The sequence below is a fragment of the Lytechinus variegatus genome, chromosome 3, assembly GCF_018143015.1.
Source record: "Lytechinus variegatus isolate NC3 chromosome 3, Lvar_3.0, whole genome shotgun sequence".
NCBI lineage: Eukaryota > Metazoa > Echinodermata > Echinoidea > Temnopleuroida > Toxopneustidae > Lytechinus > Lytechinus variegatus.
This window is the reverse complement of record NC_054742.1, coordinates 18,284,284-18,298,760: the sequence shown is the minus strand read 5'-3', so window position 1 is coordinate 18,298,760 and position 14,477 is coordinate 18,284,284. Positions and strand designations below refer to the sequence as shown.

Genomic DNA, 14,477 nt, shown 5'->3' with positions numbered 1-14,477 from the left:
AGGAGTATTGCTTAACCCCTTTCTAACAATCATCTTTCATTCTTCAAATTGGCAACTTTTATATTCCGTATGATGTTTACTAACTTTATTAATAAGAACAGATTGAGTGAGAAGTTAGAAATCAGTCAGGTGGTGTGGAAAACAGTGATTTGGGCATTTCCATAACATTGCTAATTGAATGATTCAGAGTGACTTGTTCTAAAATGTGTTTCAGAATATAATCTAAGATAATAATGCAATAAAACTGAAGTTAGTGTAAATTTTGTTTCATTTTCATCCCATGTATTTTGTACAATATTGCTCTTCATGGGGAAAAACCATAGCAAACAAAAACGTATGTTCACTTTGTCTTAAATGGGTTAATAAAAAAGGCCAACAAAATATGCAAATGGAACCATTAAAGACAATATAAGGATAACATAAGCTTGATTCTTTCCCATATTGTTCCTTTTTTTCAAATATCAAAATTGATGCAAACAGTCATTAAAAACAAATCACCATTCTTTTATGATTCTTTGTAGAATGTCAAATTTTTATAAATAAAAAAAAAACTTAAAAATCATTCGCCTCCTACTCTGTGGATATTTTGATTATTATTCATTTGAAGATAATTTTCAAATTCATCAACAATACCAAAATCAAATGAAGTTTGATTCCACTTTCCAAGTGATACATGTAGAATTGCACACAATAGGTCTATATATAGTTTGACATCCTTGGAAATATATTTTCAGTGAGCACCAATGAAGTGTATGCATACAAGCAACAAATCATGTACCTGCATTTTTAAAGCTGACACGTGCTGGTATGTAGCAAACCATTCAATCTTGTGCAACTGTAATGATTATTGATCTACAATAAAGTATATGTATTTACAGTAATTGCTTTAATTAGGATGTTTAGTAATTAGTTTCCTCAAATGACATTAAAAAATAAAAGACTCTGTTTATCTTTGGTTGAGTTTTCACGTATTACTGAAAAGTTTCTTTCTTTTTTTTCTTTTGTTAAACTTGGAACCAACAGGACGTCAATGTGTGTGTGAACTTCCCCTTAAAATGCAAATTACTGATACACATACATCAGATAAATATATATACTTAATGAAATGGTTGGATATATATAATTTTTTCATATATATTTAACACTCAATGGAGTTTACAAAGTTACTACTTTAATCCAAAACTGGCAAAATATACTAAAGAAATGATAATACAGCATCTATCTAACCTACAGAAATAATAAAAAGTGAAGTAGGGAGTATTACAGTTCTTATTGATTTTATGTAATGTGTCCAACATTTCTTTATTCAGGATTCATAATAATGAAAATGAAATATAGACAGAAGTTTAAAAAAAAAAAAAATTCAGTTTGGAGGTGCATTGTATTTTTTTTAAATTCACATGAAAAGTATCTATCTGTTTCAAAATAGTTAAGTCTCCAAAATGTACAGGATAGCAGAGCAATTGAAAACTTTGATTGGATGAATCTGGTACAAGTAGGTATTTAGCAGGAGCATGCCCGTATATATTTGCATGAAGAATTATTATTTATTGGTGGAAAAAATCATGGGACACATTGCATAAAATTAATCTTCACCATTTTAACTATTATCACCCAGTAACATGTATCATATATATATCTATATAATTATATGGAATGAGAAGAGAGAAATATTGTTCCAACGACATCAGCGGAAATCCTCAGCGCTGAACATACCCTGCAATAAAGTAAAATAAAAAGAAAAGACTTTCACATACATATATCACAATGATAAATCATATGAAAACAAACCTCCCATTCGAACTAACATGACTTATACACACACATACCTTTAACTAAGCTTAACCCTAAATAGACTGGCTATAATACTAAATAGGTTCATTATTGCGGATTGAAATAATCGCTAGAGGGTATTCATTTGTCTCGCAATCTACTATGGTCAACAAGGAAATTCGTGATCACTCTCGCAAAAAGTGTTCACTGGCTTTCTAGGAAATTCGTGATCACTCTCGCAAAAAGTGTTCACTAGACTGGGCTATTTCGACGCCTAAGAAGACAGGGGGGGGGGGCTGAAAATTGGCACACGCATTACCCATGGCATTATCTACAAAACTATAACATCAAATTCTGCAAAAAATCTCATGTCTCATTAATTATGCTAATTTATGCGTAAAATCATAAGTTTGCTCTTATTAATAAAATAATGCCCCTGAAATGCTAATTTTTGTTTCACATACTCTAGATAGGCATCTGATCAAATTGATTTTAAAAAAATTTCAAAATCACATTTATTTTCTTATGTATTCTATTGTTTTCTAAAATTCTTATGTATTTCTTTGTTTTTCGACTTTTTTTTATTGTTTTTTCAATGTAAATTGTCGGGGACTTTATTTTGACCATAAACAAGATAAAATTTATTGATTTTAAGCAGTAAAAGGAAAAATAATGATACATTTATGAATTTTGGCTAAGAACACTATTTGCATTGGATTTGTACACAAATTCACGTTTTTGAGTAATTTTGGGTCTGCATGCACTTACGAAATGTTGCGTAATTTTGGAACCGCGTACCCGGGGGTCGCAATTTTGGTCTCAAAAGTTGCACGAGACTTGAAAGTAAAAAGTCAGCGAGCGACGCGGTCAAAAAATTTCGCGCGGCGGATTTATCGCGAAAAATGTCGAGGGGGGGGCTCAATCAGCCCCCCCAGTCTTTTTAGGGTTAATACTCCCATAATAATAAAAGAAAACAGAAATAAATGCAGCCAGCAAGGGGGCATGGGTAATACATGCACACATACATGTTACAGGTGTTCACCTTCATTAATTAAATATTATTAGAGACTTTAAACATTTCTCTGTAATTTCACTATCATTATAGAATAATACATAAATACATTGAAAAAAAAAATCAATGTTGACGAGAAAAACGCATCTTGCTCTGTCTTGTTTTTGCTATCCAGGCAAGACAAAAATGTACTAGTGATTAAAAGCTTTTATCAACCTGAAATCAAATGAGCTATAACAACCACCTCCACCAAAAAATGGAAGCAAGAAGAAAAAAAAAATGATGAGACAACACCACTGTATATAGGAAACAACAGTAGAAAAAAAATGCAATAAAGAAATAGACATGGCAATAGACCGAGACAAACAGAGATACAGACAGAGAGATAGAGAGAGATTGAGATGAGGGAAAAATGAGGGGTGAGGACAAACCTTAGCTCTTCTAAGAATTGAGTCTTTGCTAGGATCATAAGGACTGTCTTTGGATGGGATCTCAAGTACAGATGGAACTGGATCAGTGTGATTATCTAACAGATGACGTATATGCTCAGCAATGTTCTGGTTGATGAGGATGATTGCAATATCATTGCGTGCAACAAAGTTCTTGAAGCTCTCTTCAATCTCATGGACTGCAGTTTCTGGTATACATAGAAAAAAAAGGGAACATAAGTTTTCTCTAATACAAGTAACAGTCAAGACAAAGTCATGTGTCTATCACTCTATGTTCTTGTTACTTTCCGCTTTTAATTTGAAGGTTAATACTGTGTTTTATTTCTAAAAAATAACATTTTTTATTTTGAAAACAGTTTAGATATAAAAGATTTATAGTTTTGAAATACTTGTCTGAAAGTTTCAAAGCAAAATATGGATGCAAATGATTTTTAGATTAAGAAATGTAAACCAATTCAGCCAGGCCTGGTTGCACTGAGAAAACTTTAACTGACTGAATTGTGAATGAATGTGCATGTAAATATGTGGAGGTCATGGTAAGGTTTTAGGGGCATAGGCCCCTGGGGGGGGGGGGGGGGGTGGGGCACCGACCAAAAAAGTGGTGGGGGTGTGCCGCGGGCGAGACAAAAACAGGGGCCTTGGAGCGGGCTTATTGTAAAAAGGAGGGTCCTCGGAACGGGCTTCGGAACGACAAATGTTTGTGAAAACGGGGGTCCTTGGAACGGATCGCCAGCGTGTGAGCGCGTATGCATCCCTATGCCATATGGAACGGTCATGTGTGCATGATGCAGCTAGCGCGGCCTCCGCCGGGGAAGCTCTGCGGCCGCTTTTCACCAAAATTGCGGCTCATTCAATGCGATCGGAGTGGCGTAACGAAAAATATGCGAAGCTTTGGAGCGGATTTCTCTCTTCTTTTTTTCGATAAGAAAATGCTATGCCTTGGAGTGGCTTCCTTTGTTCTTTTTCTCAACAAGGCAAAAATGCTATGCCTTGGAACGGAAATTTGAGTGTGAAAATGGGGGTCCCCTCCGCGGCACATACCCACTATGCATTATATACTGAGTGCCCCCCCCCCCCCGGGCATAGGCTATGCTGCCTGCCTATTTACTTCTATTCATCTCTCTCCACCTCTCTCTGTATACTAACAGTAACAATTATATTTTTTTAATGTGAGAAAAGTGGTCTGTTTGAATTAATCTATGGTAGAGATAATACTCCCAAAGCCTTTTTTAAGAACTACTTACTTCATACCAACTTTGGATTGGTTTCATTTTATTTCAATGTCAAATTGACAAACCATCCACAATCCCACACACATTTCTGATTCCGAATTAGATTTTAGAAATTATGTTCACAAAGTTAATATGTCTTTAAATAATGTGCACCAACATGTTTTAAAATGCTTATTCTTCTCCACTACATTACTTTCTCAAAATTATTTGAAACCATTCCCATTCCATTCCTATTCATATACAAGCACACCAATGATGTGGAGCTCATCCGGCATCTCGCAACAAAATTTAGCACAATTTTAATTTCAGCCCAGTTGACACTGTAGTGAATTATATTGGTGACATTGAGGATATAGAATTGAAATTGATGAAGAAATGACATAAAAGCATTTAACTCTGTGTAGAACCTTGGTGAACCTAATGTAGCTCTCAGATGGAACAAAAATAACTAAAATCAATCAACAAATAAATAAGTAATTTTTGTGAGTTTAGAAAATATATGAATAAATTAGCATATTTAATGAGTTTCAAAATTTTGTGTAGAAGTTTTGAATCCCCCACTTAGTGCTATCATATAAAGCAAACAGAATTGAAATCGGACTTGAAATGGCGAAGTAGTAGCATTTTGAAAATGTGGACGGACGACAGACTATGGACGCCACGGCATAAGTAATATTATATTATGGAAAATATGGGTATGTAAAAAAAGCCACTAAACTGAAAACTGATAGTAGGTATACTGACCATGGGTGTCAAACTGACACAAACATTGTTCTCTGTTAGGGATTTTTTGTTTTATTTCATAGAGGGAGGAGGGAGGGTTGGGTCAGAGGCGTAATTAACCAATAATTTTGAAGCAGCCAGATATGGCATATGAGGCAAAATCTACTGCCCCCCCAAAAAAAAAATCTGCAAGTGGATTTTTTGTTTTTGTTACTTTTTTAATATTTATACAGTGCGTCCCACAAAAAACAAAACTGAGAATTAGCAATGAGTTATCATAACTTAATCATAAATAATATAGACTAATGACCAACCATTGTAAAGCTTAGAATTTCCTCTTTCATCTGAAATTATTTAGATTATTTCTCATTCATGCATGAGTGAACAAAAACAATTTGAAGAGGGGATACCAAAAAGTCACTTGGCAGGCTGTATTTAGGTTTCAAGAAGAAAACCACATTTTTAAAAAGTTCAATATCTGCTCTTTGATATACCTCAATTACAGAAAATGGTCAAGTAATAACAAAGTTCTGATAATTTGAAATAAGGCTTGAATTTCAATAATTTCATAAATGAAGAGGTTTTACAGGCTAGCGTTCAGCCTCACTCAACACTCCATTTTGTTGACGATCAGCCATGCATTTAGTCTTTTGTTAACCATGCGATAGCTTCTGTGGGAAACCAGTGAAAACATGTTTATTTAATGAAATTATGGAAATACAAGCATTGTTTCGAGGGAACATAACTTTTTTACTTCTTGACCATTTTTTGTGATTAAGGTATCAAATAAAAGAGCAGATATTGAAATTTTTAGGCATGTGATTTTTTTTTAAAATTCAGATACCCCCCACCAAATGAGATTTTGGTATCCTTTCTTCAAATTGTTTTTGCTCACTCATGCGTGAATGAGAAATAATCTTAAGTAATTTAAGATAAAAGAGGAGATTCTAGGCTTTACAATGGTAGGTCATTTGTCTATTGTATTTGTGATTAAGTTATGATGAATCATCGCTTAATCTCGGTTTCGTTTTTTCTGGGACGCATTGTATATCTACCATGATCATCATCTTCGACTCATTCCTTATCAATCAAGTATTAACACTATTAATCTACCAATAGATTTCCCTGTTAAAATAGCAAGATATATCAATGTATTTTACAGAACATACAGATGTCAGGAAACAATTCACAAAAATACTAGCAATCCTCTACAATTAAAGTTTCACCTACCCTTCTCAACTACCATGAAGTTTGGCTGTCTCTTGTTATTGATTTCCCCAATACCCCCAAGGAGGAATCCTGTGCATGTATCCTGTAAGAAATACAAATATCAGACGTCATGCATAAAAGAAATAACAAACACATCCACCAAAATGGCTTCTTTTTCCATCTCCTTTCAAGCAAAGCCTATCAGACAAATCATAATCCTCGGCCATTTGGCTAGTATAAATGGAGATAAACAGAGATGTGGAATCTTCAATGTATATCACAGTGTATTTGTACCTTGTCCTTGCTGTTCTACCACATTTGATTCATTTCAATGTCCTTGTGCGGCTTTAAATATAAGTCTATGGGAAATAAATATTCAACTGCACAAGGAGGATAACACAAGCTCAAACATACACATTATATGGAACAGCAAACAGAAATTAAGTAGAATCAACTCAGAAGACACAGGAACATGATAACCAAACTTAACTCAATGAAGTCTGGTAGTGCACTGATTAATCAAGATGGCTTCTTTGCCTAAGTACACAATGTAAAACTAAGAATCATATCACAAAATTAAAATACCTGTAGGCCTATATTCAAATTAAGTAATATCAACCAATCAAAATTAAAATAATGGAGGAGCCAACTAATAGGAGTCTAATTCATGAAATAACCAATAAGAGATAAGTGAAGATAATATTAAGATGTTGTGATGATTGCATAATAAGAATGTTTAACAAAAGAATCAGATGTGAGAACATAATGAATGAACACATCTGAATAGGAAAGGAATGATGGGAGAAGCAGGCTGAAAGTCAAATGGAAATGGATGACAACAGAAGCATCAAGAATGTAAACAAACTGAACTAAATAACAAAACTGAAGAACAAAAAGAGAAAAGAAATGTACAAAATAACAGTCCTACATTACTTATGATTGGAAAAGTTGCCAATAATCTCCATTTAAAAAGATTATGGAGCACCCCAAAACAAGAGAGAACATAAATTAATTAAAAAAAAACTAGCACATCAATGATGTGGAGCTCATCCGGCATCTCGCAAAGAAATTTAACACAGTTTTTAATTTCAGCCCAGTTGTGTAGTGTCACTCAAAATCCAGGCTTTTTTAAAAGTCCAATTTCTTTGTATTGAAATTATTATGGATACTCCAATGTGGATTTATAGAACAATCTTTGTAACATGATTGTACAGTGAAAGTATGAACTCAATGCTCACTGTATTTTCCAAGATTTCTGGGGCTTTTATCTCTATAACTAGTAGTTTTTGTTATTTTTGTGGAAAACAGGCTTTTCATTACAAGATCAATAATGTTACAGCAGATCTGTCAACCTCTGGAAATGAAAAATTGTAATAAAAAAAATGTATTTTTCCCCTCAAAAGTGTACTTTATAATAAAATACATGGCGCACTCGCTCATCGCGGCGCTCAAGCTGCATGCAAGCTAAAATGCACACTGATCTTGTACATGTAGATGAAAAAAAAAAACAATTGAAACATGTGTGTATCTCACCCCGGTTTTAACAAAATGATTAAAAAAAACCAAGTTACCTGAAATTACATTAATCTAATAACCATATTTTTGTAATTTTATGAAATAGAGACATAGAGATGATTTTTCTCAATGAATTACAATTTTGTAAAAAAAACAAACAAACATATTTTTAAAGAAAAAACGTACTGCCGACAATTAAGTGTACAATTTCTATAGTGAATAAAAATACGGACTTTGATTTTTAAAAATTTTGATGTTGCAAAAACATACCAAAAACATACTGGTTGGCAGGTCTGTAAGACGGGGCCGAGGATCGAGCAGCCAGATTGAGAGACCAAATATAAAGTATAAGTCTGTATATTAAAAATAAGCTAGTGTATGCGGGTCATTCCATGCCAATTCACCCAATGAATGTGCAATTTTGCACCCTACCGTCTCAGAATTTGTTGTAATCTGGTATACATAAAATTCACCATGGCCCAAGCACAAAACAAAAAAAATTTGTCCAATCGGTCCGTCGGTTCTCGCGCTATGGCCCGCCCTTTTCTCCTTGTATTGACAAAAATGGGCGTGACCTTCAACTTTCAATGGCCACTGCGTCGTTACGTGTTGACCAATTTTCATGAAACTGGTACCATTTGATAGGAAATTCAGAGAGGAATCCAAAACATGCATCGAATAATGTATTGGAGCAAAGGTCCCCCCGGACAAATAATTTTTTAACTTGATTTTTGTGTATGTTAATTATTGGTATGATATTGACAAAATATGTTAAAATCAATGATGATATTTTATTTCTTCACCTTTAAAAACTCTTCCAAAGATACCATGAAATTTTACTCTAGTCCCACACACTGATATTCATGTTAGTAAAGTGTTTACCAGTTACATGATTTATTCCAATCTTAAGTTACAGCATGCAAACACATGAAAAGAAATTAAACTTAATCAGTTTACAAATAAAAGATTAAACCTTTATGCTCATGAATAGGTATCTGTTTAGGCATTTTATGATTCAGCAATATATATCATATACATATATATACATGTATATATTTTGATGATAAAAGTGAAGACTTTACTACCATGAATATATATGATATATATTGCCGAACATCAAAATGAATATATATTGATGAACATCAAAATGCCTAAACAGATACCTATTCATGAGCATAAAGGTTTAATCTGTTAATTGTGAACTGATTAAGCTTAATTTCCTTTCAACTTAAGATTGGAAGAAATAATGGATAATGGAAACCATGAAACTGTAAATTTTTAAAGTTTTAAATCGCAACCTATAAAACGTTAGTTCACTTTACGTTGGCTGTACGAACGGGCCTCCAAGCTCTTCAGTCTATGTATTGGTGAGTGGAACCAACGTAGTTCAGCGGAACAACCAAAATACAGAGACTGAAGCTTTTGGTCTAAAGTAAAGGTATTAACGTTACTTAGATTAATCAGTGGGTGATTTCAAGTACGGTGTTGAAATCTGGTGTTGGTGTTGGGACAACATCAACACCAGCTACAACACCGTACTTGAAATCACGCTGGTGTTGGGATTGACCTCGGAAAATATGACGTATTTCCGGCAGTTTGTGTTCGGTGTTGAGCTCTGGTGTTGAATGTCGTCTGCTGAACCGAGCATTACAGCTGGTGTTGACGATCTACGTGCAATTTCCCTATTCACTAACACCAACCCCCAGGGATTGGGAAAATCGTGATTTCAAAATTCAAGTTTGGTGTTCGTGTTGATGAACTGCAGTTCACGAACAGGAGGCGAACACGATGACACACCCCCGTAAAATGATCTATTATTAGTGTATTACAGCTAAGATGAGCGCAAATCATTAGAGTTTTACTTTTACACATTTTAATGAAAAACAGTATTTATGCTTTCTGATTATTGCAGTGATTTTAACCTGTGCATTCTGTACGATAACTACTAGATTTTATTGCAATTTCTTCCCGTCCCGACCACTCTAGGCGACACCGCAATACTTACCCGTGTTAAGAAACTGAGACTCCACTCACGCGCATTTGGGCAGCCCTAGCTTAGAACTAAGCTTTCTTTCCGTAAAAAATCTTTATTCTTATGATTCAATAAATGTTAATGAATATATAATTACTCTTAAATCGGTACTCACCGGTTCTTTTCTTGAATTTTCTGCCAAATTCCCACGCTTCTGGCTTCAATTCTGCGATGGATTCTGTTGCCATAGACAGCTACACATGCAACTCTATTTATAAATGGAGCGCCCCTTACGAGAGTTGTTAATGCCGCGGAAAAATTGTTAGGCATTTTGGCCTGTGGTCAAGGCGTTTTTTGTTCTATTTTTTTATAGGTATGAGATCGAAATCACAGCGACTATTCACACTGTTCCATAATGATTCCGAAAGGAGGTGCAGCACCCCCCACCCACATGGGCGCAAATCCCAGGGGGACACTTCCCCCTAACCCAAAATAGTAGGGGCACATTATCAAATGTCCCCCTACTATTTTTGTTCTTTTATATATGATGGAAAGAAATAGGCCTACATCATTTAAATCGAAGTAAAACATGTATTTTGGACGAGACGACCTTCTTTTGGGGGTGATAAACCTTCCTTTTTTTTTTGTTAGTTTGTTTTTGTTTTTTTTTGCCTGTTTTCCAGCCCCTGGTCCCCTACCTTAGATTTCCACCCTTGCCTCCCACTACTCTTGATATTGTTTGCGAATCTGTTTTGTAAATTAAAGGGGAATTTCACCCTGATAAAAAGATGATGAAAATATGAGAAAAATCATTTCAAAATATCGATGAAGGTGTTATTTGACAAAAAATGGAGTTGATAGAATTTAGAATGCTTGATTTATTGTGACGTCTATAACGAGCAGTTGCTCTATCCTAAATATAAAATGCCCAAATTTCCCATTTTTAATGGTCCGTAACGACCCACTTTTTTCTTTTTGATAACAAGTATGAATTGATATAGGCCTACTAAAATGTACCATAAAAATCATTATCATGTATTTCTTGACATTTCATTTACTTTTTTACCATAATAATAGCTGCTTGCAAAGGCCTACGCCGTCACAAAAAAACCCGGGGGCCGGGGGCACTTACATTGACGAGTGGATACCATGCGCGACCAAAAAAAAACGTAAAAAGGATGTCCTTTTCACGATAGGGCACGTTACCTACGTAACGTGATAAGGGTGTCAAAAACACAAAAATAACGAAAAAAGGGTATCTATTAATTCGCTAGGAAAACCGTCGTGTTTAGGGTCTAATTTGCGGGGATGATAAAACAAAATCAAAATGTTTTATAAAGGATGTCCTTTTTGCTCCAACACTTCGTGTTTAGAGTCCGATTTGCGCGAGGTGTAGAAGGTGGGGTCGTACTAAACCAAATAAGGTAAAGCCGACGACCGAAGGACCCGTAACAATAAAACATTCCTGTACTTGTTTAGGGGTTCATTTCAGGGAATATTTGCCAAGAGTATCGTTTTGTTTCCAATACTTGTTAAGGGTAGGGTTTCACACGCCAATACTTGTTAAGGGGTGCATTTTCAGAATATGGAAATTACGTGTTTAGGGTGCTTTTCGAGACCCCATGGTCGCGCATGGTATCCACTCGTGAATGGAAGTGGCCCCCCCCCCGGGCAAAAAAAAAATCTTACCTTTGAAAAAGATTGGTGGGGGATGGATTTTCCTCGAACGCATACCAATTTTTTTCTGCTATTTTCATAATAAACTTTAAATGAATTCAACTTTGCACTACTTAATTTTTTCAAAGACAAAATAACAAAATTACATCTCGTCATCATCATCATCACCACTATCATTAGCATCACCATCATCATCACCACAACCGTCACCACAACCATCATCATCACCAAGATAATTTTCATCATCGTCATTGCCATCATCATCTTTTTTTTTTCTTTATTTTTTCCCCATCCCTTCTTCTTTTTTTTTTCTTCCAATATTCCTCCTTTTTTTTAGAGCGGCACACCGTCATGCTCCCTCACTGATTATCCGCCTCTATATGCTTGGTGTTGTATAAATTGGCGGATACCTGAATGAAATACTGAAGAGAAAATAAGGAAAGGGAAAAAGTAAGAAGAAAAAGAAGATGAGGAGAAGAAAAAAAGAAAGCCAAACAAATGAAACAAAACAATGTCAAAATTTCGTAATAAAGTCTTCTACATGTACGTCAGTTTAATAATGATGTTTTCATTGAAATGAGAACAAAAAAAGAATTGAAACCATAGGCGGCGGAAGCGGGGACGTTCCCCCTAAATTTGTTGTTGACCTTTTTTTTTTGCTTGTCAATTTATTTTCCTACGTCCCCCCTAAAATGTTTGGGTTGAGAGCCTTTTTTTTTGCTTGTCAAAATTTGTTAGGTTGTCCCCTCCTAAAATTTGGGGCTTCCGCCGCCAATGATTGAAACAGGACTACATTATAATATAGTGTAAAGAAATAGAGGGAAGCTCCGAGACAATAAAAAGGTTGAAAAAGAAAAAAATGTGAAAACACAAAGCTCTCACAACATGAGCATAATAACAAATAATAACAAATAAGCGAGGACAAGTAGCTGAGGGACCCCCCCCCAACACTCTCTCTCTAGTTATCTATCTATCTATCCGACTCGATTATATAAGAGAAGAATTTACTAATCAAAATATTATGAGCAAAAAGCACGAGCTGATATTTTTTATGAATATTCAAAACTGATAGAGAGACGCAATCGAATTATTCGATTGCGACAAAATTGATGATCTGAGAATTTATTGTTTTTAGGAATTCATTAAAAGCATAAAGTTGATCAGCATTAAAATATGGCAGGCGCAACGCATGAGCTAAAGCTTTATAGGCATACACCGATAAAAAATTTTAAGTATTTTTGGTAATCATGAAAAAAATTGATATTTCATGAAAGAAAGCTCAAATCCCGAGGAGGAATATTCTTATGAATTGACTTTAAAAAAAACTGTGGTAAGCCCCATTTAATATTTGATTATAAGTCGAATAAAACAGTAAAAGCTGACAAACGTTCGCGTGATATTTGGCAACCTCCCCCCCCAAAAAAAAATAAATAAATAAATAAAAAATAAAAAAAAGTTTTTAACTATAATAATGATCGAAGGTAATTTTGTCTCGCGTAGAACTGGACAAATGAAAAAAAGATTGTCACTAAAAAAATGAAGGTAATTTTGACCCACGTAAAATTTGGCGAGCCCCCCCCCCCCAAAAAAAAAGGAAAAAAGGTTTTAACAAGCAAAAAAAGGCTAAAAAGGAGAAAGAAGAGACAAGAATAATTATGAACGAAATATCCCCATTACAAATAATGCTGTGATCATCATAAAGGAGGGGTCGCATAACTAGTATGAACAACGTATTTAATTCCAAAATATTTACTACAAATCTCAATAGGGGGATCGGGCAGAAATGCTCACCCCCACCCCCACCCCCCCCCCCCGATCCGCCACTGATTCCAATCAATAATGACATTTATCTGCAATACTGATACTAGTTTGGAATCAAGATACTGAAGATTGATACGCTTTACATAAATTATGAACGTCTGACAAAAAGATAATCTACCGATCACCTGACCGATCAGCTGACCAGTTCGCGTATCACTTCGGAGTTGATCACTCGTCGCAGCTGTGTGGAACGCTCACCGAAAATCAACAAAAAGGGCCTGAAATGTAAGTTTAATGATAATAATTTGAACTACTTAATTAATACTTTTAATGTCTCCCCAACAAATGAAAGTCATATCACGTAACTCCAATTTGTATTAAGGCGTACATTTACCAAAGTCTTGGGTTGGAAATCAGAACAGCATTGTCTAACCCATATTTTTGGGTAATGTCGCCTATGAGGTCCATACATGTTAATGTTTGGACCTCATTGGTACTAGGAGTGGTCCCGACTTCACTTTCGTCGTCGAGAATTTCTCGCGTAAAGTTGAGATGATCAGCAGCGCAGAGGCGTGACGTCATAGGATATCGATAACGCGATCGGTATCGCTCCTCTGAACCCAGCTCGGTGTTGGGGCTCGGTTCAGCAGCCTTTTCACGCTCTCAACACCAACACCGAACTTGAAATCACCCAATATGATATATGATTCATCCCCTGCACAGCATGGTTATGAACGTGTGCGGTGTGGGACTTTACGTCTGGAAAACAATAGGGCGGTAAGCATCGCGCATCAGCTCTCTCGTTCATCACAGTTAGATCTGTGAATGCAATCTTAATCCTATATGAAAATGATATTGTACTCACTTCATCGCCAATTACAGCTACGAGTTTCCCTTTCGATGAATGCGCCATTCTTGACGTTAATAATGTTCTCTTCTTGGTTTTTCCGTGGCAATCTCAGCTCAGCTCAGCAGCTTTTTCTCAGGATATGAGTAAATTCTGTAATTTCGATCTATCTCTTGCACAGTCGGCCAGGTCCATTCTGTTTAAATAGGGGACATCAAGAAGGTGAAAATTGTTCAAACATTTAAAACGTTAAAAAAAAATAAGGTACAGGCCAAATCACATTTGATATTTCAATAAATTTTGATTG

The 14,477-nt window shown here is 35.2% G+C and overlaps 1 protein-coding gene across 1 annotated transcript; it reads right to left on the bottom strand.

Moving 5' to 3' along the window:
* Positions 1-212: 212 nt before the first annotated feature.
* LOC121410384 (V-type proton ATPase subunit F-like) lies at positions 213-14,351 on the bottom strand. Its single transcript, XM_041602431.1, has 4 exons — positions 14,189-14,351; positions 6,420-6,501; positions 3,217-3,422; positions 213-1,717 (listed from the first exon to the last, which is right to left on the bottom strand). The coding sequence occupies exons 1-4, from the start codon at positions 14,234-14,236 to the stop codon at positions 1,688-1,690; spliced, it is 366 nt and encodes a 121-aa protein (XP_041458365.1). The 5' UTR covers positions 14,237-14,351; the 3' UTR covers positions 213-1,687.
* Between the last annotated feature and the right edge of the window lie 126 nt (positions 14,352-14,477).

Coding starts and splice junctions, on each gene's coding strand:
- LOC121410384 (XM_041602431.1), bottom strand. CDS start 14,236: ATGGCGCATTCATCGAAAGGGAAACTCGTAGCTGTAATTGGCGATGAA. Junction 3,423..6,419: donor CTTCATGGTAGTTGAGAAGG/GTAGGTGAAACT, acceptor TATGTATACCAG/AAACTGCAGTCCATGAGATT. Junction 1,718..3,216: donor CAATTCTTAGAAGAGCTAAG/GTTTGTCCTCAC, acceptor ACTTTATTGCAG/GGTATGTTCAGCGCTGAGGA.